This window comes from Gossypium raimondii, chromosome 1, assembly GCF_025698545.1.
Source record: "Gossypium raimondii isolate GPD5lz chromosome 1, ASM2569854v1, whole genome shotgun sequence".
In the NCBI taxonomy this organism is placed as follows: Eukaryota; Viridiplantae; Streptophyta; class Magnoliopsida; order Malvales; family Malvaceae; genus Gossypium; species Gossypium raimondii.
This window is the reverse complement of record NC_068565.1, coordinates 764,498-789,272: the sequence shown is the minus strand read 5'-3', so window position 1 is coordinate 789,272 and position 24,775 is coordinate 764,498. Positions and strand designations below refer to the sequence as shown.

Sequence of the window (24,775 nt, the reverse complement as noted above, 5' to 3'; positions counted from 1 at the left end):
TTCCAAAAAACTCGTACCATAACTCATTATCAACACACACCATATAAACAAAATCATAAAAAACGGACTATATACAACAAAGAAGCTTTGACTACAATTGAAACCCCTAAACCAGTAAAATATAGCAATTCAAATTACAGTACAAGACTGAAACAAACAGAAAAGCAGTAAACATGATAACCTGAAGCAATTTAGGAGTATTTCTCATCCATGGCCTCTAATGTCCATCAAGTTTTCAATAGCCAATTATTTACTACAATTAGCAGAAAGACCAATATTAAACTTGGTCATTATTCATTACTCCCTTACTTCAGTCTATGTTTCATTGCATTTCTCCCCCATAGATCCTTTACCCTCAGCATTCTCCGCCTTTTTTTTTGTCGTTCTTTCATTTTTCTGGTCATTCATCATTATCCTCAGAACCCATACTCGGATCAGAAATCTCAACATATACATCATTTTCATCATAAAACACTCTTGGAGCAGATTTTTTGGGGTTCTTTTGTTTTCCTTCATCCTTGTTGTTAGAGCAAGTAAACACGGAGGAAATTGGTGACCAACTGGGAAATTTACGGCCCATATTCTTACCATTCCCGGAAAATCCTAAGGGATAAAACCCCCAACAGCAGAAATATGTGTCATTTCCGTTGAATGGCGGCGAAGGTATCACCATAGCATGGAAAGCTCTCCGGCAGTTCTTAGTCTGACACCTAAGTGTACAATCCTTGTACGCATTTGGATACTCGTAGAGAACGTAACAGTACGGACATGCCGTCCAGAAAGCCGGTCCTTCCGACTCAGTAGCTTGATTAGGACGAGCCGAATTTGTTTTCTGAGTCACACTAGTTGGTGTCCAGAAAGCCGGTCCCTCTGACTCAATAGCTTCATTAGGACGAGTCGAATTTGTTTTCTGAGTCACACTAGTTGGCGTCCAGAATGCCGGTCCCTCTGACTCAGTAGCTTCATCAGGACGAGTTAAATTGGTTTTCTGAGTCACACTAGTTGGCTCTGCCCGACTACGCTCCGTAGTAGAAGTAGGAGGAGAAGGATTAGGAGGAGGAGAAGGAGATGCTGTGTTATTGATCTGACCCGTCCGAGTCGGCTGAGTCAGATTAAACTGACTAGAGCTAGATGTTCCTGGCTGATTAACCTGGCTCGCCCGAATAGGCTCAGGCCGATTAATCTGGCTAGGCCGTATAGGCTCCGGCCAACTAATATGGCTCGAACCAACTGATCCTGTCTGATTAACCTGACTCGGCTCAGCTAAACCTAACTGATAAATCTGCCTCGTCCAAGCTGACTCAGCCGGCCGAGTTGACTCAGGTAGAGTATTACTTAAACCCAGCTGTCTTCCTCCTTCTAATTCCGCGTTTCCATCTTTGTTATTACTCCTAGGACTTCTCACAAATAGTGACTGCGTAACTTGCGTTTGCGTTTCCTTCTGCGGCGTTTGCATAAACAGCGTTTGCGTTTCTTTAGGCGGTGGAGGAGGTTGCGGTTGCATGAACAGCATCTGCGTTTGCGGTTGCTGTTGCTGTTGAAGCTCTGGTTGATGATGGTAATGCTGCTGATTGAACTGGCCGAGTTGATTCATCTGACTCACCGGACCAAACTGAAGAAATCTCAACTCATTATCATAAATAAGCTTCTTAGAAGGATTAGACAACACATTCCAAGCTTCAGAAACTAATCGAAACGCCTGATCTGCAAACGAAAGCGTATTCTCCGCAGGATTCAAAAGAATAGCGAGTTTCCTATACTGACTCGCCACTACTTCCATGGACTGAGTTAAAGGAATGAGTTGAAGAATCCCGTACCAGTCATGAGGATTGGCTTGTGCGGCTAAGAGAGTATCTGTCACGGCGAGGATTTGATCGGCGAGGACAGGAGCCGATTCTCGAGCTCGGATTGCGAAAGTCCTTGTCCCGTGAAAGTCACGTGACGCGAGTAGCTTCTCCGCTATGGTCAGCCACCGCTCCGCCTCCGTAGAGTTGCTGCCGTCCATTTCTCCGTCTTTCTCTCTCTAGGGTTTTCCCTCCCTTTTTTTCTCTCTCTTGCTTTTTTCTGTTTGTGTGCGGGCCGGGAAATTATTTGCTTGGTGACGGAATGAACCAGACGAAAGTGGCAACTCTTTTTATTGGGTGGACGGAAAAGGACGGTTTTTCAGTTAAATTACAGCTGGTTTCCGTTAGTCTGTATATGGGGATATCAAATGTTATTGTGCGTATTATTGTCATTTAAGATTCAAAAGAAACTGTTAACTACATTATATCTCGACTAAATCAAGAGTCGTGTTGAGCCAAGTGACATAACTCTTCAAGTTCTATTTTTCGTAATCGTTGGAATCGAATTATATTAATCAATTAAACAAGAACTAATAAATGAGTGGAATAACTCTTCAAGTTCTATTTTTCATAGTCGTTGGAATCGAATTGGATTGATCGATTAAACAAGAACTAATCGATATATGAATCCAAATAAAATGGTTGAACTGATTGAGTCGGGAACTAATCAAATTACAATTAATTTTCATTAGTTTGTACGGGGATATCCAATGTTGTTGTGGGCATTATTGTCAATTAAGATTCAAAAGAAAGTAGAGGTGTTTATGTTAGTGCAATTTTTTTTTTCGGTACCCAATAGTTACATCGGACATCGATTAAATTGAAAGTCAAATCGAACCTTAGACCTACTTAAAACCTTTTATACCACTCGATGTGTAACATTATTCTATAATGTACTCAATTGGTAGCAAAGGCTGAAACTTCGGACCTTGAATATTTGAATTTAAGTTTCACCATTAATTATAATGTGTGGGTTTCATTCAGGTTTTTATACCCGCAATGTTAAATTATTATTATCATGTTTGGTGAAAGTATTAAGTAGATTGCTTTATTGTACCTTGTCAAATTAGTCTTCTAGTTAAATGCATCAAGTTAAGTTTATTATAATGTCATTTTTTTCCGATACATTGCTATCAAATGTGGGATTTGAATTTTAAAATCTAAAAATTTAAAAAAAAAAAACTAAATTAGATATTTAACCAAATAAAGGAATATTAGTGACCGGGGACGCATCCATGGTGAAGGGCGACACTTAATATATACTCAAATATGAACATGTAAATATGATCTTCAAATATATAAATATAAAAAACATTGAACAGACACTCTAACTCGAGTTTGAGCGACCATTAAATCATTAGTATGTTGGTCAGATGTCAAACAACTATTTCGGATACATACTCATATATAAATATAATTTGCCAACTCAACCCAAATTATTATTTTTTAATTTAAAAAAATTAATATTATAATAAATTTTATTTTTATTATTATTATAAATAATAAAACAAACATTCGAGCCGATCAAACCTAAACCGGACTTAGATAAGAACAAATCCAAAAAGGTTTTAAAAAAATCCAAACCATGACTCAATCCAATCCATAAACACAACTTGGCAACACAATTTGAAGGAAATTTTCATAAAATGTGGAAAAAAAGCCTCTACTCTCTATTGAAAAGTTTGAAGGTTTTAACAACACAATTTGAAGGAAATTTTGACACCTTTAATGGGTGATGGAAAAAATTCAGTACTTTTTTAGGTTATCAACAACCATTCATCATCTAACAGATGTACTGAAACAAACAGGAATGAATGATCATTTTCCGACAAACTCTAGTGACGGTGATGGTAAGCAATGATCTTGATACAATACAACAATGCTGAGAGCAAAGATATGGTGGTGGGCACAAACCTGCCGGGGAAGGATCATCATCTTCGTAGTAGTCGTAGTGCCAAAATAATAAGCTGAAGAAACCGGAGATAGGTATGGTGCATGAAAAGAAATCAAGATTTGGCATCTTGGGGCTTGCCGGTTATTAGGATTCTCAACTTTCTGTCGTGGTTTAACATGGCGCTTACACCCTCAACTACTAAGACAATCTGCAAAATAAGGTCAAAGTAAGGGGCATAATCATGTCTTCATATCCTCGAAAACAAAAACTCTCCAACTACCATGGAGGTCCTTGTACTAGAAATCAAATTGCATTGTCCCTTTGACTTAAAAAATAGACAAATTAATCCTTGTACGTTAGACAAAAGAGCAAATTGATCATTTCTATTAAAGTTTTCATCCATTTCTACAATTAAAAATTAACATGGCTAACAGAAAAACTAGATAGTTACACTGACATGCCACATGTACCTCATTCTAACCTAGCCCAATTTTTAATGGTAAAAATGGACAAAATTTTTAACAAAAGAATCAGTTTGCTCTTTGATCTTAAGATACAAAGATTAATTTGCTCATTTTTTGAGTACATGGAGCAAAATGCAATCTGACTTCTAATACAAAGACCTCCATGATACTTTTATCGACTAAATTACAATTTCGAATGCCATTTGGAATATCGTCCATAAATAACAAGAAAGCTAATTTGTTGAAATTGGAATTTCATTTTCAACAACTGATAGCAAGTTACAGATAAAAAAACAATGAATCAAAAATAGAAGTAACTCACCTGCAAGCAAGCATAAACCATAGCTGTCGTGAAGTAGAAGTTTGCATTGCCTGTGCCCTGTAAATTTCAGTACGTCAATAGCAGTCCTAAGCTACATTACTCAGACTTGTGTGAGCATTGGATAAGGGTATGTGTCCTATGTGTATTTTCATTTGGAGAGCCTTTGGAGGGTCATATCCATACCCATGTCCGAGAATATGTCAAGCACGGATTTCAAACATGGGTACTTAACGAAAAATGAAGAGTCGGAGCAACATAGATATTAAAGAATTAAGAAGAGATGTACCCTCCATATCCATAGGTTGTGCATGACAGGGCTAAGAAGAGAAACCCCGACATATCCACAGAAGAGGAAGAGAGAGAATTGCATATCTGTAAGGAAGAGATAAGGCTTAAAATACGAAACAATGATAATTTTCATTCAATATCGGAAAAGATTCTATTAACTTGCCTGCTAATTCGTTAACAAACCAACCCAACAAACCCAAGTACAGTGCTGAATCTCCAACCTAATTGATATTAAAGCACAAAAGGTTAGGGAATAACCAATCTGGTTTGTCATATTAAATAAACCAAGTTCTCATGAATAGGAAAAATAACGTTCCAGAAAGAAAATGACACTGTACAAGCCACAATCTCGCCACAGTTACTACATGCATAGGTGATGCAATGTGAACCGAGACGAGCAATATTTAGAGCTCATCTCAAGTAAACTTACATCATTGAAGCTAGTGCATTCAAACTAGAATATAATGTCAATAAAGTATGGCAACATTCGACCAACATTGAAGGATGCTTTTGGTTTTGGATATTTAAATAATATTCATGCTCAAGGAGGGTGGCACAGGCAGTCATGTTTCCATATCTGACATTGCTAATTAAGGCATGAGTGACATATTTACTCACTCAATGTGGATTTTATCCAAGATACTATCTGCTACAGCAATCATCATTTAACCAAGTGCATTACAAGCATCTAGAAAAAAAAATAAGTGCACTTCATCATCTACCCTAATTCGAGGAACTACTTTATTGCACCAACTATATTATTATTTAGCTCATGTCGCATGTATGGGTAGTACATAACTAAAATCACAAGTTGATGGTGTTGCATGTTAAAATTTCATAAAATAGTTATGAAGAAAAAAGGTAAAAGTAGAACAGCCAAAAAGATACACTAAGAACTTACTGATGGATAGGACTTGAGCATGGAACATATGGCAACGTATACAAAAGCCAAGTAGCAGGGCCGGTGTCGAAGCCGAATGGCTAATGGCAATATCATAAATAAAATATTGACATGGAAAACTATCAAAAAGAAGTTCCTGAAAAATTCAAAAACTTCGGCAAAGAAGTACCTGCCACAACATATCAGGGACATGAGACTGTAAGTTGTGATCAACTTAAGCTGTGTATCCCAAAGATAAATTTGAACTCACCATAAGACACCGATATTTGGAGACAAATCTTCCACGGTGAGGATGAATCCATATGTACTACAAAACCAGCCACACATAATGAACAGTCAAAATTTTTTATACGGCAATCTAGTTTGAGTTATAAGCAATAAAATGTCTAATGACATAATTGGTACCTTTTAAACATCTCCCATAGACCACCAAACTGTTTCAAAGAAATGCCACACAGAACCAACACATAGACTGACCACAGAAAAGCCCAAAATGCAAAATGAATGATTGGTCTCCATGAGAAACCAGGAGGGAGCTTCGACTGATTCAACACTTCTTTTTGTTGGTGCCTTTGCAGAAACAATTTCCTAGGAGGAGAATCTGGACCACATCCTAATAAAAAGATCACCTGTGAGAAAACTGAACAATGAATATATGTCTTGGAGATTTTGTTATGTTGAGGAAGCTGAGCAAAGAAATTTGAAAACTATCTCATGCATGTTAAGCAATTCTATGGATACAGATAGGTATAACAAAAAGAAAGATGTACCGGAATTATCAGAATAGCAGGATAAAGAGACAAATGAGTTGCAATGACCCACCCAAAAGCCGCCAAGGGAATAAGTCCTGCAATCCATAAAAAGCATTATTCAGTACCAAAATATGCAAGAAGAGTACAAAATACACACTAAATCCATATGTATGTTAATAGTTGCTAATCCCAACTCATAATTTCACAGAAAAATTTCAACAAATGATGATCCAAAAGTAACCACGTGTAATAATTTCCATTTATAGCGACATTAAAATGTAGCAGCACACACATAAACACTGTTTCAACAAATAGATACAGGCTGGAAACATCTCCAAAACAAACGAAATGTTGCCCAGGCTTGACTCTGTCCCTCAAGTAACATTTAACATTGAGCTGCATCTCAACCCTGCCACTTATGTGCATTTTTGGTTACCCTTAATTAAAATGAACAGTTGATTATTTGAAACACTTATTGTGAAAGTAGGTTATCATAAAAAATGTAAATTTGTATGATGTTTATCTATTCCATATGCTAAAAATTTTGAGGATGCTTGCGTCAGACACTCCAAATGCATGTAGATACTTGATATCCATGCCATTTTTAACTCGAGATTAAAGGTTGTGATTAACAAATCAGGTAGCATAAGGATATGAGATGGGAACAATGAACAGAAGTTGTAGCAGACACAGAAATAAAGGGTTTTAACCACCATAAGAATGAACTCTCAATCCATTGGTTTACAAGCATTCAAGAGATTAGTAGATATGAATTTATTTCTCAAGAACAAAGTGACAAATTCAATGAAGAAACAGAAGAGGAAATCAAAACAAAGTAGAATAGTGTTCAAAGAAAACACACACATACACATACACATAGAAGCACAGTAATCAACTATCAGGAAGGACATTGCGGCCTTTTAGAAATCTCTTACGTGAGCATGCTCCATAAAGGCACAGAATAACAGCCATATTTTCAATTGGTGATGTCGACAAGCCCACACATGCAACTATCGTGAAAGGATTACATAAGTAGATAAGAGCGGCAATATCTCCCGAACAGAGGAACTCTGGTTGAAAAACAATAACTAAGTTCATCAGCTTCAGACAAGAAAAAAAAGAGAGGAAGTAAACATACATTTAACTATAATTTTCACATACTGAAGAATTTACCTGAAACATCTATTTGTTTAACAAGGTCTAATGATTCCAAACTACGAAGATAAGCGAGCCGAAGATTTTGCCCTGTAGCACGAATAAGCATTGCACTAACAACATCTGCAATCACAGAAACCAAACTGTATCCAAAAATGTGTAGGTATTAACTACCTGAGCAAACAAATACACAATTTTTATTAAGAAACAACAATGGCCATTTTCCAAAAGTCCACTAAAGAATTTATCAACATTTTGCCTTAAAACACATCAAAATTATCACTAATGCAAATAACAGAAAAGGTTTTACCTGTACAAAAGATGATTTGGCTGTCCTTCAATTCTGAACCACCCAAAAAAAAAAACCCAAATTACTAAAATCAATAAGAACTGTAAATTAAAAAAAAAAAGATTAGAGTCAGACAATGAGCTGAATGGCACCTCTTAACGGTGAGAGGACCAAGAAGAGACAATAACAAAGGTGAACCATGGTACATAGATCCTGAAAAACATAAACCAAAAAAAAAATCAAGTACATTTCTAATTTTTTATCGAATTAATATGAAAATGTTGAACAAACCTGCATAAGAAGACATAGACGACTGCTTTAACCAGTAACCTTCAGCCACTGCACCCAAAAAATTCAAAATAAAGGGGGGAAATTAAGCTAAAAAGAAGAGGGAATTTGATTTTTTTTTTTATAGTGAATGAGAAAAGAAAAAAAGAGGATGATTACGGCGGCGGAAGCTGGTGAGCGGAGTGGAAACTTCGGGACGAGAAGATAGATTGAGGTTTTTGGGGAAGTAAATTAGAATCAATCTGAAGATGATCGAAGCTATCACCCAATTCCAAAACGAAAACGATCCTATTTTCTTCTTCACTTTTTCCATTTTTTTTTTTTTTTTGCTTTATGATTGATTGAATTGATTTCAGAGTGAAGAGAGAACTGGGCTCGATGCTCGAAGATGAAGATCACGACACACACAAAAAAGGGGTAACTGGGAATTTGCCGGATCTCAGTGAAAACGTGGTTTAGAACGACGACGCCGCCGTAGCAGATTTGAGTTTTTTGAAAGGTTTTTGATCTTTGGGTTATAACCTATATGAAAATTTTGGGTCAATAAAACATGGCCCAAATTCTTTACTATTCAAATGGAATTAGATCCGCCATTGATTTCTTCCTTAATTTTCATTTCAATGCACTGAAATTAAATAATAATAATAAAGTAAATTTATCATAGAGTCATTGTATTATTAGTTGGATTGAATTTTGTCTCCCCTACTAAAAATATAGGCAAATTTCATATATATGCTAGATCAAAGAGTAAACAGGTCGTCAACAATTTTATTTATTTTTATTATTAAATACTGATTTTTATATGTTAACATGAGGTATATACAGAATATAACCAAATAGGCACGCAAAGGCTTTGGTCCCTCCTTGGCTAAATGGAAAAATTATTTTATAACCCTTTCCAAAATTAATAATTTCAATTTAATCTTTTTCTTAACCTTTGATTAAATAAAACTTTTAAAATTTTAACCCTTTTAAAAATTTAATAATTTAATTTAAGCATTTTAATACAAGATTTTTAACTTCCCCCCCTCTCAAATTATATCATCTTGGCTCCGCCTCCCTCAAACCAAATTTCTATTCTCTTGCATGCCATGTAAAATTGTCTAATTATTTTATCAACCATGCCAATTTTTAATAGTAAAAATAAAATATTTTTATTAAAAAAAACTGCTTTGCTCTTTAGTACATAGACTTCCACGATATTTTTATTAAAATTAACTTTTGTATAAGAAATTATACATATGAGTATGAGTGTGACCATCAATTAGATTTTTATTTGCTTTTAGTTACGAAAGTTGAATTTGTTTATTTGTTCTTTACTTGAATATGTTGTTTAAATTGAATAATAATAAATATTTATGAAAAGAGTCAAACCTTGAGAATCAAAGGCCTCATGGGCGCAATCACATTTATAATTATAATCATTGTCCAATAGGTCATATGTAATAACAAGCTTGACCAATTAATTATTGAACCATAATACCACGAGGTTGATGCTTTTAAGCACTTTTGAGTCTTATAAATGGAAACACAATTTTACCAAAAAATAAAACAACACTTCACATTTGACTAGTGAATTAATACAAACCCATTAGATTGAATCCAGAAGACCAAATCAGTTGTAACATGAAAATCCATATCAGTAAAACATAGGAAAGTTGCATATATACAAAACAAAAGCTAGGCTTGTATATATCATGTCCCATCGCCAGCTGAGAATCCGAATCAAGCACAAAAAGGCAAGCAAATTAAAACATACTCCAACCTCATTCCACCTCAAACTCAACTTTGAATCCTAAATTTCTCAACTCTGAGTCATAAAGTTTCAAGCCAGCCAAACCCAACTCATACCAAGCTTTGAAGAACAAACCCTGGTTTCCATCCTCTAAGATGCTTGAATTCAACTCCATCAAACCCTAATTCTCGATTACTTGGATTCAAATGCAAAATCCATGTTACTCAGATTCATGTGCAAAAGTCAAGGACTACGTCTAACACAAGCACAAATCCGTTCCCTACTAAACATTTTCAGCTATTCAAATACATTATCCTAAACCTACATCCATCCAAATATATGCATAAGCACCAAGTTTCTTAAGATTAAAAGAAAAACCAAGAGTCGAACTAAAATTAAATACAACCAGTATCAAATCTATAAAACAATTGCATTTAAGCCGATTGACATAGTCATAGATCACGACTGCTACCCAAAGAATCAATCAAGAAGCAAAATATTTAAAATTGTAAATGCCTCTATTGATGCTGAAAGATCTCAAGTTTTAGGGTTTTAAGCATACAAAGTACTTTATAATCCCCCCCCCCAACTATATTTTTAGCTACAAAAATATCTTTCTTCTACCAAATTTTTTCACTAGATTTTGCCAAAAAAACCCACAAATTCAATCATTCATTTTCTAGCAATGATGACCCCCATTTTCCATTTCCATCAGTTTCTTTCCTCTAAAGGGAGCAACAACCATTACAACTCACACAATACACTTAAAAAACAACCCACCCTGTACATCAACAAAAGATAAAAAGAAGAAAAAAGGTTCATACATTCAACATTTAATACACTGAAAATCCACATCTAAACTTTTTTTAATTTGTTAGCAATGTTAGTAAATCTACCTCATCTATAATCTCCACTTGGATTTCCCCTCAAAATCTCAGCTGTCAAGCTTCGAAACATGTAACTCATGCCTTTATGACCGAGCATCATCAGCATCAGAATCACTTCCCGAAGAACTCCCAGAATCGGAACCTGCAATAACAACAATAAATCTCTTGTGCAATTTCGGCCCATCATTCCAAAAATATGGAATTGAGTTGGGTAATCATACCGCTTGACGACGATGAACCACTGCTTGAACTGCTGGAGCTGCTTGAACTGCTACTGGCACGGTCATTATCTTTCTCGATCTCCACAGGTGGAAAACTGCTCATTGGCATTTCATCCCCGATGTCAACATCTTCATCGCCGGCATCACCTTTCTTCGGCTTCTTCATATCCATTGCAACATCCATCTTCTCCACAGTTGTTTCTCTCTGTAATTTCCATCATTCTCTAATTAATTTACAAATACAAATCATCAAATTCATATAAAACAATCACAATATGGTTAGCGCTTACCCTATTGCTGTCATTAGATGCAACATTGTTTGCCATCAAAGCTTGTCGCTTGATCTTGCTGACCATCTTCTTATAATTAGTGACGAACCGATCCAACTCCCACAGTGTCTCCGTATCCATTGCCTCGATATCGAGCTCAATCTCATCCCCATCTTGCCTCAAATGCCCGTTCCTTTTCCTTATAATATGAACAACATTATCCATCTTCTCCTGTGGTAAGCTCTGCAATCCAATCCCCAACTTTTGCTTCTCCTCCATTGTCATTTCCCTCTTGTTTGGATCCTTAGCTTTCGGCTTTGGCAGCTTCACTGGCTTAACCGGTGGAGGCCTCACCGGAGAAGCCATCCTTTCTGGCGGCTGCAACTGCATCTGCGATGGTGGTGCATTCTGGTTCGACACAGAGCCCGAAACCCCTCCAATTTTATCAGATCTTGATGCAATGTTAATGGAATCTTCCTTATCAATTTCCCAATCTTTCTTCATTCTCTCAGCTTCCCCGTGATCCCAAGAACTTGCTTGTAACTCTTCCTCGTAATAATTCATTTCTTGTGGATCTTCTTGCTCTTCCAATTTCAAACCCAGAGGGCGGAACAATTCCTCGAATCTCGCAAGAAGCTGCTCAGCCAACGCATAAACCTCATGCCCTTTTGGATTATACAACATGGCATTATTGAAAGTCAGCCTTACATCAGCTGCGAAATCCAATGGAGACCCATAAAAGTTCTTCGTCAGCCTCGATTTAACAGTGCCCAGATCCATGGGGTTCTTGATTATAGCATAATAATCATGAAGCCCCAACCCAACGACATCCACCGGTGAATTGAAGATATACCCATGCTTGTGCTTCATCAATTTGCTCAAGATTTGAGAACAATTCTTCATCAAATGAGCCCTAGAAGCTTTCCCGTTCTCTTGAGGGTTCAATCTCTTCAATTCTTTGCTGAAATTTGGGGGCAAAGGCCGTTTGTTGCCAGAAATGTTCTTTTTGGGCAAGGGTTTCTTCGTGGAGCTGAATCTAGCGTGAAAATCATTTGATTGGATTCGATTCTTAAATTCACGAATCTGCTCCAACTCGGAAATCAACCGATTCTTCAGATCAATCAACTCCTTCCTCGTAAATGAGCTGATGGGGAAGCTAACATAAGCGCCGGAGCTGAAATCGTTTATTTTCCGATTAATCGACGACGCATCATCAGAAGCCGCGGATTGAGTCACGGCAGGGGGGTCATCAACGACATGGCCTCCAACGTCATCAAGTTGCGCGAATTGACGGTAGATATGACGTTTCTTGTTGAATTTAGGGTTAGGGTTTGGTTTTTTCGCTGTAAAGGGAGCTTTGCCCATGAAATCGACAACACTGTTCTTCGGCTGTGGTGGCCAATTTGACTCACTTCGATTCGCCAACACTGCCAACGCCATTAAATTCCCGAGAGCCGGTAGGGTTCCGGCGAGGGTTTCCCAATTGGGACCCGAAAACTAGAAACATGAAATCGATCAAGCGCGGCCTCCACGTGCCGATTAACCAATGCAACCAAGAATTCAACAAAGGGAAAAAAATTCAAAAATTTAATTTCTTTTCTTTTAATAATCTAAAAGTAAAAAGATTAGGGTTTCGGATCTAACCCCTTTCGAATCGATAGAGCGAGGAACAATCGAAGGATAGGGTCGCTTCTTAAAGGCGATGAGATCTGCCCGTTTGAGTTTCGGGCAGTATTTTGGCCGTTAGATGGAGTTTCATTTTTGATCCAACGGCTGTTAGTGATTTGGAAGGTGAGGAGAAGGCTGGCCATGTGATTTGGCATGGACGGTGTAGATGGGAAAGTAGGAACACGTGTAAAAAGGAGAGTCCGTTGATGGGGTATATTTTGGGTTTAGTTTTGGGGTGAATTTGGGGTGCATGTGGCGTGAAATTCAGGGTTTTTCATATGGGTGCGGGGCCCACAGGGGTGATGACGTGGATTATAAAGCCGAATTTTGATGGTCCGGCTCAAGCCGGAAGCCGCACTTTGGCATGTGTATTCCGCACGTGGGGATTTTGACACTGTAGTACTGTAATAGTTTAGTGTAAACTACAGTAGTGACTCAGTTATGGTTATTTTCTTTTTTGGTCATCCAACTATTAGTAAATTTCTTTTTTGGTCACCTAACTATGAAAAGTTACAAAATGGTCATTCAACTATTCAAATTTGTTTTTTTATGACCCAACTATCTTAGATTTTTGGGTGTTTCTACTTTTACGTTGGCACATTAATAATCAAAAAAGACAAAATTGAATTTTGGGCGACCATTTTGTAACTTTTCTCATAGTTGAGTGACTAAAAAAAATTTCTAATAGTTAGGTGACCCTTTTGTAACTTTTCATAGTTAGGTTACCTCTACTGTAGTTTACTCGATAGTTTTAAGTGTTAAATTATGTTATTAGTCCCTATATTTTTTGAAAATTGTGGATTTAAATATGCATATACTTAGATTTAAATCTGCGCCAATTAGATTAGTAAAACATTAAATTCACCACTCAACCAAAGTCTCATTTTCATGTATTTTATAGATTTTTATTTTAATATGCACGATTTATTATCTTAATCAGTTGTATATATTAATAATGCATTTGATTGAGTTTGTGTCATAACTTAACTCGATATTAACTTAAGATTGATGACAACACAATGATAAATAATTTAATCTTATTTTTATTTTAATATGGTGCATATTTCACGTGTTATTACTATTAATTAGTTTCAAACCATTTGCTTTATTAAACTTTGTATGTTGTTTTCAAACACACATTTTATCCTAAATTTGTGGTTTCCACACGCATACGCACGTGATATGGTTTATATTAATAAAGTTGTTAATTGAGTTTGTATCACAAGTCAACTCGATACTAACTCACAATTGATAACAATGCCCTGATAAATAATTATAGTGCATTTAGTATTATTAATACGATGCATTTATGTGTTTAAATTTCATTATATTCACAATTTAATTTATTATTTTATTTTAATATCGTACACATTTCATATATTATTATAATTATTTAGTTCAAAATCATATGCTTAATTGTTTATTGTATGTTAATTTTAAACACACGTTTGTGCTTTAAATTTGTGGTTTCCACAGGTGATAGGATTTTCTCTTTTTTTTCTAAGGTATTCACTAAAGCAAGCCTAGTGATTAATTTTCCGCGTTCTGTAAGCCTATCAAATAAGTGGACATTGACCATGAATTATAAAGCTGCTCCATACTCAAAACGAATATTTTTAATTTTTTATTATTTCTTTTGAAATTTTATGGTGTTATAATATTGTTTTAATTTTTAATTATTTTGTAATTATTCTTATATCGAGGCTAATTTTTTTTGTCTAAGTTGACATTGACCTAGTCAATTGATTCTATATTGGGGTTTGAACTTAACAATTGTTCCCACATCGAGTCTAAAATTTGGAGCTTTCAAGAAAACATCAAACCCTGATATAAAAATAACAGCAAAGTTCAGAGATTGACTTGAAAAAGAAATTCAGGCCCCAATTTAAATCCCCAAAAGTAATTTAACCCTAAAAAAACTCAACTTGAGAGTAGAGGCAAGGGTTATTCACATGGGTTTTTTTTTTTGAACAATTTTATTATAAGTTTTAATTATATCTGATCTTTTAGATACAGTATCTAAAATTACCTATAACTCCTCTCTAACTTATAAATAGAAGGATAATGTGGCTCAACATACTAAAACTCGTATCCTCGTCTATAGATAATAATACTCAATCGACTATTCATGATTTTTAAAAGCTTAGAAAAATGGAGAGAAAATAGAGATGTTATCGCAAATGCCGAATGCGTGAAGTAAAAAGGCCGTAAAATAAGGTAATAAAATGGTCCTTTGTTGGACAACCCCTTGGTTTGGGTTTTTTTTTTTTTTAATGCAATGGGCCAAAATCGTGTGGAGATATTAGTTTCTTTAATGAGCTAAAAATGGAGTTTTATATTTAAGTCCTCAACAGTAAATTAATCGAAAAATTACAGGGAAAAATATTTTTTATAAACTACGTAGGTTGCTAAAATATTAGTAAGGTTACATTTTAGTCATTTAATTTTAAAAAGTTACAAAATTATCACTTAATTGTTCTAAAGTTTTTATTTAAGTCATTGAGTTGTTAAAATTATTGTTATTAAAGGTGAGCGTTTGATAGAATCGAGTGAAAAAATTTCGGGTTGACGAGCCTCATTTTATCATCCTAAGTCAATTTAAACTTTTTATTTGACTCAATTGAAATAAAATTCGAGTTGAGTCAAATTGAGTGAAATTGTTCAAGTTAAATTAAAAAATTTAACATGTCAAATTAAAATCTTGTTATAGTACAACTAATCTCGTGCTGGAAAACATAAATTTGAAACCGTATATATTTGAAAACTCTTTCAAAGTAGTTTCAAAGTAGAATAAGAGAAAAAAATAAGATACTTTAGTATGATAAGATTTACCTATTTAGTCCTCAAAATTATTATTTGGAATTTTTAAACTTTTATATATTATTTAGATTTTTTTATAAATATTTTGAATATTTTAAAGCCATTTTGATTTTTTTTATATTTTTTTGTTAAGATAAACCAATTTAATAATCTTTTATATTTATAGGGAGCAAAGGATATTTACGCAAAATTGTTATTCGAGTTATTCAATTTGTAAAATTCAACTCGAATCGAACTCGAAAAACGGAATTACTTATTTGAGTTGACTCGAAAAAAATTAAATAACTTGAATAACTTGGTTCGATTAACTCGAATTTTGAAAAAATAATTGATTTTTTCGAGTTAAATTAAGTTTTGCTCACCCTAGTTTGCACCGCCTCCATCAATCAAAATATTTCATTTCCCTTCTCTTTTGTAATATAGTTTTTTTTTTCATGAACATTTTTAAACTTCACAAATTTATGAACCAAAATTTAAATGACTTTCTTCTTCGATATTTGACATTGACCATCAGATCGATTTGGATCTAAGGTAAGGCATGTTTTTCTACTCGTCAATGGGTACTGATCCACCGTATCAATTGTCAAATTATCGCTTGGTTCTTGGTAGCTGAATTTTTTTTAAGAAAAAAACTTAACAACTCAGTGGTTTAAAGAAAAACATTCAAATAGTTTTGCAACTTAATGAAAACTTTCAAATACTTCAGTGACCATATTGTAAATTTTTGAAGTTGAATAACTAAAACGTAAACTTATTAATAGTTTAGTGGCATTGGTGTAGTTTACCCTTTTATAATTAAGTCTTTAACATTAATTTGGTTGGAAAATTACGAAAAAAGAAGAAGTTTTTTTATAACACAATAAATATTATTAATATAATAATTTCATCTTTTCTTTATTTTTTATATAGAATCTATAAAAATTAATTTATACTCATAATAATAACTACACATTATAAGACTTAAATATATACAATGATAAAATGGTAATTTCATCTAGTGGAGCGGGGCGAGGTGAAGCAATCAATTGTCATAATTGTTCTATACCCATTGTTCAGAAAGAAAATCCACTCTGTCTCACCCCACATCCACTTTTTAAAAGAAAAAGTTCACCCTACTCGAAATGGATCAGTTTAGAATTCATGGGGCGATTCGGGTTTTACTATCCCTAATTAAATATGGGCACCAACCCAAGTAGATCTTGGCAAGTGTCACATAGCCTATAAATGATAACTCTCACTAAATTGACCAAATATCTGAGAGGTCCCCATATTACAAAGACTTGATCAAATTAGCGTTTCTATTATTAAATGGGTCAATTTAGTCCCTAAACCATTAAAAAGGACCAAAAAATTCAAATTGTAACAAAACCAACATTTACTGTATTGAAAATTCGACCCCTTTTAGTACACCGTAACCCGACCCACAAAATCGACATCAACCAATATAAAATCAAAGGGATAACCCACTCCTCCCCTTTGAATTCGTATTCAAATTGATAAGAACATAAATATACAATCTTCTCAATCACAAAGAGACGTATTAATTGTAAGTCTTAACAAACGGACCACATCCTAAAAAGATTAGCTCAGCTCATGCGTGATTTTCCCAGCACAGACATGAGTGGTATCAAATTGCTTACTACAAGTCAACAACATGTTCACTTCCAACATATACGACAACAATGTCCTAATTCGATGTAACCCTTTTGGTTGTATACTTTGTATTTTAGTTACCCATTTTTCTATTTATATAAGCAAACTCTATATCTCAATCCATGAGGGTTGCAGCACCTTCAGAAATACAAGAAAGATGGCTGGTTCAGGACATGAAAACGGCGCCGTTTCAATACGACCGGCGGACAACCTTGCCGTTTTCGAGGTTTCCAAGAAACCCAAGAAGAGCAAGTTTGCTCTTGGTTGTGCCATGCTTGCTTCCTTAACATCCATGTTACTCGGTTATGGTAAATCAATATTCCATTTTTAAGTTTTTTTTTTGGTAAATTACACCCAAGTCACTAAACTATAGGTGAGTTTATATTCTGGTCTTTAACTTAAAAAAGTTACAAAATGTTCATTGAACTATTCGAAAGTTTTTATTTAAGTACCTGAGCTATTTGAAATTTTTATTTAAATCACTAGGTTGTTAAGACGATTTGACTATCGGTATGATGGATCAATACTCATTAATGAGTAAAAGAATATTTAGACCCAAGTTAATTTGAAGATTAGTGTCAAAGATTGTAAAAGAAAACTATTTAGATTCTGGTTACAAATTCATGTCAGTCAAAATTGTTTTACTAAAAAACCTAAACTATAGAAAAGAAGAGGAATGAGAATTTTGGATTAGTGAGTTAAATGAAAACTTTCGAATACTCTAGTGATTATTTTGGAACTTTTTAGAGTTTAGTGGCCAAAACATAAACTTATTAATAGTTTAGTGACATTAGATGTAATTTACCCTTGTTATTTCATTCTTAATTTGTATATATATGTATGATATAGATATTGGGGTGATGAGTGGAGCTATAATATTTATAAAGAAGGATTTGAAAATCAGCGACGGTCAAATTGAAATCCTCGTCGGTATACTCAACTTGTATTGCCTAGTTGGTTCGATCGTCGCTGGGACCATAGCCGACTGGATCGGTCGTCGGTACACCATCCTGTTGGCCAACGTCATTATCTTCGTGGGATCTCTCTTCATGGGCTTCTCCGTCAACTATGCTTTCCTTATGGTCGGCCGTTTCATCGCCGGTATTGGCGTCGGCTTTGCCATCATGGGTGCTGTTCTTTATAATGCCGAGATCTCCCCCGCTTCTTCCCGTGGTTTCCTCACTTCGTTCCCAGAGGTAATTATTTGATTAATTTTCTAAATTAAGATTATAATTTATAGTTGGGATATTTTTTCTCTAATACTTAAACTTGACAATTAGGTCCGTTTTATTACATAAACTTGAAAAATATAAAAGTTTGTTGAAGTGATATAATCTTGAAGTGTCACATTCAGTGTTTTAATAATCGAATTGGTGGTTAATATGTCAAATCATCGGATCTTGATTCAATTAGTTCAATTATCGGACAAAAACTAATTAAAATTCATAAAAAAATGTTAAATTGATTCAACTTGTTCAACTATCAAATTTTATTTCGTTGTTCAATTTTTACTAATTTCAAACAATTTCCGAGTCAATTGATTCAACTCATTTATTTGTGTCGTTATATCGATTAGTTATTGGTCCGTTTACTCCGGTCATCTTCTAATAGCACTAGTCACATCATCAAATCTTGACAGAAATTCAAGTTTAGTGACCGAAATAGATCTAGTTGCAAAGTTCAAGAATCGAAGGGACCTAGATACAATTATTCCTTTATAATTAATATTTTTTTTAATGTTTGTAGGTGTGTATTAATGTGGGGATATTATTAGGCTATGTTTCAAACTATGCATTTTCAAAGCTACCGACGAGGATAGGTTGGCGGTTAATGCTCGGCGCCGGAGCCACCCCATCAATTTTCTTAGTTTTCGCCGTTCTAGTCATGCCGGAGTCACCACGTTGGTTAGTCATGCAAGGTAAACTCGGCGAAGCCAAGGTAGTACTTGAAAAAACCCTCGACACCAAAGAAGAAGCTCAGCTCCGGCTCAACGACATCAAAGAAGCCGCCGGAATCCCTCAAGATTCCACCGGCGACGTCGTCGTTGTCCAAAAACAAACCAACTCAAACGGGGTATGGAGAGAATTACTTTTACACCCTACACCCACCGTCAAACACATTTTGATTTGCACCGTCGGAATTCATTTCTTCCAACAATCGTCCGGCGTTGACGCCGTCGTAGTATACAGTCCAAGAATTTTCGAAAAAGCCGGCATCACATCATCAAACGAACAGTTACTCACAACAGTAGCCGTCGGAATTTGTAAAACGATCTTCATTTTGGTAGCTACGTTTTTGCTTGACAAAAGTGGCCGCCGTGCTTTGCTCTTGATTAGTACCGGTGGCATGGTGGTGTCGTTAGCGACGTTAGGGTTTTCTTTAACGATCATCAACCATTCTGAAGCGAAATTAACATGGGCTATAGCGTTATGTATAACAATGGTTTTGTCTTTCGCAGCGTTTTTCGCCATCGGAATGGGACCCATCGCCGGGATTTACACGTCGGAGATTTTCCCTTTGAAGCTTCGTGCTCAAGGAATTAGTTTAGGAGTGGCAGTGAATAGGGTGACGAGTGGGATCATTTCCATGACTTTCCTTTCGTTATACCAAGCGATTACCATCGGCGGTGCTTTTTTCTTATTCGCCGGCATCGCCGCCGTTGGATGGTTGTTTTTCAATATATGTTTGCCGGAGACACGTGGAAAAACATTGGAGGAAACTGAACGGCTTTTTGGTAATTTGGTAGGTTGGAGGGAAGTGGATAAGAAGATGAAGGAAGATAATACTAAAGGAACCACTCATGGCCAAGAAGGTAGTGATGGGTAGTGGAAGGATAAGCTTTCATATACATTAGATACCTTAATTATACAAATAAAAAAAATTTGAATAAAATTTTAATTTGGATAAATTTTGATATTAGTCTTCTATTTTACGAAAGTTGTGGATTTAATCTTTATACTTTGATGGTTAAATTCTGATGTTAGTCCATATACTTTGTGAAAGTTATAGATTTTGTTGTTGATAATAATAAAATATTTGTTTTATATTAAAAAACAAGTATCGTCCCCCCTTGGTGGTGGTGGAGGAGGAGGAAAAGACTCGCCACAAGCAATTTAAAATAATGAAAGAAAAAAAATTATGTCAAAAACATTGTTCAGATGTCATGATAATAATAGGGTTGATAGATATCAAGGGTATATATATACAGTAGTAGTTAGGTACGAACCAATTTGTTAAAAGATAATATCTATAATAATATCCTATAATATGAGTTTCTTTTTAATTTCAAAACGTCACATCAACAAATTTAATGAAAAACTTTAATAATATTAACAATTGGATCGATTTTTAAAATCTAAAAATAGGGGACTAAAATAAATGTAGAAACATTAAATTTCAAATTTGTGAAGAGTACAAAGACCTATAGTATATTTTAACCAAAATTAATCATTTAATATTTGGAAGTGAACTTTAAAATGTAAAAATAGAGATTAATTTTTTTTTAAAAATAATCTAAATTAAAAATTAGTGAAGAGTATAGAAATGTATGATATATTTTAACCAAAATAAAAAAAAATTCTGTCAAAACCAAAATACTTAACATCAGAGACTAATCGATTTATGAGGAGTATTGTTTTAATAGGTAAACGATTTACCATGAAATTAACTGTAATTCCATTAGAGACAATCGTTAAGGACGAATGGCTAGTTCTTCATTGCTTAAAAAAATCACTTCTAACTCCAAAAGCACTTTTGAAAGAAAAGCTGTGAAGAACAATTGCTTTTGGCTGACATTTTTAGTTTTTCAGAAGTACTTTTGAAAAGCACTTCTAAAAAGGGGTTAAAAAGGAGAAACTAAAAATTTTAGCTTTTCCTCTCCTAAAAGCACTTTTAGTGCTTAATTACTTTTTCACCCCTCCAATAACATGATATTTTTATTTTTTTTCTTAGTGTTTAATTACAATTGTGTTAAAATCATTAATTAAAAATAAAAAAAATATTTTTTTTTAAAATACTAATTACAAATATTTAATGGTTATATTTAAATATTTAAAATATAGTTTATATATTCTAATTAAATTTTATAAATAATTAATATTTATTGCTTAAAATATTTAAAATTTGTATTTCATATATTAAAATATTAACAACAAGTTATAATAATTTTTTATATTCTTACTAAAATATAATAATATTAACTAATTTAAATATTATTTAAATGCATATTTGTTACTTGATATTAACATATCTAAAATGGACATTTTATTTCTCAAAAGCATTTTTTGACTGCAATACTAAATACTCAAATTTAAACTAAACTTTTAAAAAACATTTTTTCATAGCACTTTTCAAAAGCAATCACCAATAACTTTGCGATATTTTATCCTTCAACGGTAACATCATTCATTTTCTTAGATGCCTCCTTCCAACCAACCAATTTACCAAAAAGACATTCCATTTCCTCGAGTGTTTTCCCACGCGTCTCAGGCATACACACATAGAAAAACACCCATCCGACGGTGGCGATGCCAGCGAATAAGAAAAAAGCACCGCCGATAGTGATAGCTTTGTACAAGGAAATAAATGTCATTGAGATGATCCCGCTCACCACCCTATTCACCGCCACTCCCATACTCACCCCTTGTGCACGTAGCCTCAACGGAAAGATCTCCGACATGTAAACGTTGGTTATCGGCCCCATTCCGATCGCAAAAAATGAGACGAAAGCTAAAACCATCGTCATACACAAGACAATGGCCCACGTTAGTTTTGTCTCCGAATGGTCGGCGATCGTTAGGGAAAACCCGATTGTCGCTAGCGACACTACCATGCCTCCGACGCTGCTTAAGAGCAAAACACGACGACCGATTTTGTCAAGTAAAAGCGTTGCCACCAAGACGAAGATTGTCTTGAAAAACCCGATGGCTATGGTTGCGAGTAGCTTACCATCTGATTATGTGATCCCGGCTTTCTCAAAAATCCTCGGACTGTACGAAACAACGGCGGCTATCCCGGATGATTGTTGGAAGAAATGAATCCCGATGGCACAAATCAAGACGTGCTTAACAGCGGGTGTGGGGTGTAATAGTAATTGTCTCCAAACCCCTTCTCCGTTGCCGGTGGTAGAATCTTGGGGGATTTTGGCGGCTTCTTTGATGTCATCAAGTCGAAGTTGAGCTTCTTCTTTGGTGTCTAAAGTTTTATCAAGCACAACCTTGGCTTCATCCAATCGACCTTGCATGACCAACCAACGCGGCGACTCCGGCATTGCTAAAACCGCAAATGCCAAGAAAATCGACGGGATGGCTCCGACGCCGAGCATCAACCGCCATCCGATCTTCATCGGAAGCTTCGAAAACGCATAGTTCGAAACATATCCCAACAATATCCCACTATTAATACACACCTACAAATATCAAAACTCTTACATTGCATACAATCTAATTCACAGAGAAAAAGGAAAAAAAGGTGAATTTCATTTGGAGGTCACTATATTATAGATACATAATTAAATTAATCCTTTTACTATTAAATAGATTAATTTATTAAAAAAAATCAAGACCAGATTGAAATAAATTTAATATTCACTATTTAAAAATTATCAATTAATATTTAACAAGATTTTTTTATTTATTTTAAATTGGAAAATTAATTTTTAATATATTTTATATAAATTTAAATTTTTATTTTTTAATACTACAAAGAATAAATTGATGTGTTTAGGATTTATTTGATTTATTCCCGCAATACATAAAAAGCCAATCAAATTACCTCAGGGAATGAAGTGAGGAAACCCCGGGAAGAAGCCGGGGAGATTTCGGAGGTATAAAGAACGGCACTCATAAGGGCAAAGCCGACGCCGATACCGGCAACGAAACGACTGACCATAAGGAAAGCGTAGTTGACAGAAAAGCCCATGAATAGAGAACCCGCGAAGATAATAACGTTGGCCATCGCGATGGTGTACCGACGACCAATCCAATCGGCTATTTTTCCGGCGACGATTGAACCAACCAAGCAATACAAGTTGAGTACGCCGACCAGGATTTCAACCTGAACGTCGTTGATTTTCAAATCCTTCTTTATGAACATTATAGCTCCACTCATCACACCTATATCTATATATATATATGAATTTAGCCCAGAATCGTCACTGAAAAAGTACCCCAAAAAAGCTTTAAAAATGGAACATAATTTATTTACCATAACCGAGTAACATGGAAGTTAACGAAGCCATTACAGCACAAGCAACAGCAAACATCTTTGGTTTCTTTACAAAAGCTGCTTGCTGAGTTGAAACGCCACCGTTTTCGGGTCCTAAACCAGCCTTTTTTGTCATCTCTGCAAGACAAAAGAAATATTATCTCCAAAGTTTTGGAATTTGGGTTTTTTTTTTTAAATAAAAGGCCAAATTAATTATTATTACAAATCAAATTTGGACATAACTGTCGCATTTTGTTGACTTGTATGGAATGTAAATATAAACCATTGTCAAATTATATTTTGGTCCTTCAACTATGTTCAAATTTTAGATTCTATCTTTGTATTTTAATTTAATATAATTTAATTTATCTATTTTTATAATGTCAATTGTTAATTAAAACAGATAATACCCTTAATTATCCCGATTAAAATGTTGATGTCCTTTTTTGTGTGTTGGAATAGTGTTGAATATTTTAATATGGATGAAGATAGGGATAAGGCCTTAGCCCTTGGTAAAATAGGATATTGTTTAGTCCCTTGACAATTATTAATTATCAATTTAAGTCCTTATAACCTTTTGATTAATAGAAATTTTTATATGTTTGGTCACACCAGAATATTAAGACTTCAATTTAAGTTCTTTTAACAATTTTTGTCGAGTTTTCTCCTAAATTTTTATATTTTCATCTCGATCTTCTTTAAAATTTCTGGTATCATCATTGATTTTAACTAAAATAATTATCGTGTTATTTACCTAGACTAACTAATGATATTATATAAATAAAAACCCGAATTAAGTCAATTAAAATATAAGGACTAAATAAAAATTTTAGGCATGGTAAAAGGATTAAAACTAAATTTTGATCTAAAAATCATAGGCGAAGAAATGAAAATTTTCAAATAATCCAATAATAATTTTATAAGTTTTAAAATTAAATGACTAAAATATAAATTTATTAATAATTTAGTCAGCTTTCCTATTATTATTATTATTAGAAATTGAAACAAAAAGCAAAGGTTACGTCAATTTTGGACATTCTTGTCGTATTTTGTTGACTTGTATTCAATGCAATATAAACCTTGATGAAATTATGTTTTGGTCCTTCAACTATGTTTAAATT

General features: G+C 34.4%; 4 protein-coding genes and 1 pseudogene across 5 annotated transcripts; 1 reads left to right on the top strand and 4 right to left on the bottom strand.

Annotated features, from left to right (window-relative positions):
• Positions 1–72: 72 nt before the first annotated feature.
• Positions 73–2,168, bottom strand: LOC105773618 (uncharacterized). The gene has a single exon (XM_052629001.1). The coding sequence runs from the start codon at positions 2,003–2,005 to the stop codon at positions 401–403; it is 1,605 nt and encodes a 534-aa protein (XP_052484961.1). The 5' UTR covers positions 2,006–2,168; the 3' UTR covers positions 73–400.
• Positions 2,169–3,493: 1,325 nt separating this feature from the next.
• LOC105773599 (uncharacterized) lies at positions 3,494–8,719 on the bottom strand. The gene is made up of 14 exons (XM_012595618.2): positions 8,357–8,719; positions 8,201–8,248; positions 8,062–8,122; positions 7,931–7,963; positions 7,639–7,763; positions 7,401–7,535; positions 6,484–6,560; positions 6,119–6,342; positions 5,964–6,020; positions 5,714–5,882; positions 4,976–5,033; positions 4,811–4,896; positions 4,525–4,581; positions 3,494–3,946 (listed from the first exon to the last, which is right to left on the bottom strand). Exons 1-14 carry the CDS (start codon positions 8,508–8,510, stop codon positions 3,851–3,853), a joined length of 1,380 nt encoding a protein of 459 aa, XP_012451072.1. The 5' UTR covers positions 8,511–8,719; the 3' UTR covers positions 3,494–3,850.
• Positions 8,720–10,607: 1,888 nt separating this feature from the next.
• On the bottom strand, positions 10,608–12,969 carry LOC105773561 (transcription factor GTE7). Its single transcript, XM_012595566.2, has 3 exons — positions 11,331–12,969; positions 11,041–11,245; positions 10,608–10,961 (listed from the first exon to the last, which is right to left on the bottom strand). The coding sequence occupies exons 1-3, from the start codon at positions 12,747–12,749 to the stop codon at positions 10,903–10,905; spliced, it is 1,683 nt and encodes a 560-aa protein (XP_012451020.1). The 5' UTR covers positions 12,750–12,969; the 3' UTR covers positions 10,608–10,902.
• A 4,589-nt stretch (positions 12,970–17,558) lies between these two features.
• Positions 17,559–20,358, top strand: LOC105773553 (putative polyol transporter 1). 2 transcript variants are annotated; one of them, XM_052629000.1, is made up of 4 exons: positions 17,559–17,758; positions 18,300–18,646; positions 19,197–19,523; positions 19,909–20,120. In XM_052629000.1, the coding sequence occupies exons 1-4, from the start codon at positions 17,608–17,610 to the stop codon at positions 19,969–19,971; spliced, it is 888 nt and encodes a 295-aa protein (XP_052484960.1). In that variant the 5' UTR covers positions 17,559–17,607; the 3' UTR covers positions 19,972–20,120. The 2 variants fall into 2 exon arrangements, with proteins under 2 accessions (XP_052484960.1, XP_012451006.1); XM_012595552.2 differs by having other exon boundaries at positions 19,197–20,358.
• A 1,332-nt stretch (positions 20,359–21,690) lies between these two features.
• LOC105773594 (polyol transporter 5-like) lies at positions 21,691–23,850 on the bottom strand (annotated as a pseudogene).
• Between the last annotated feature and the right edge of the window lie 925 nt (positions 23,851–24,775).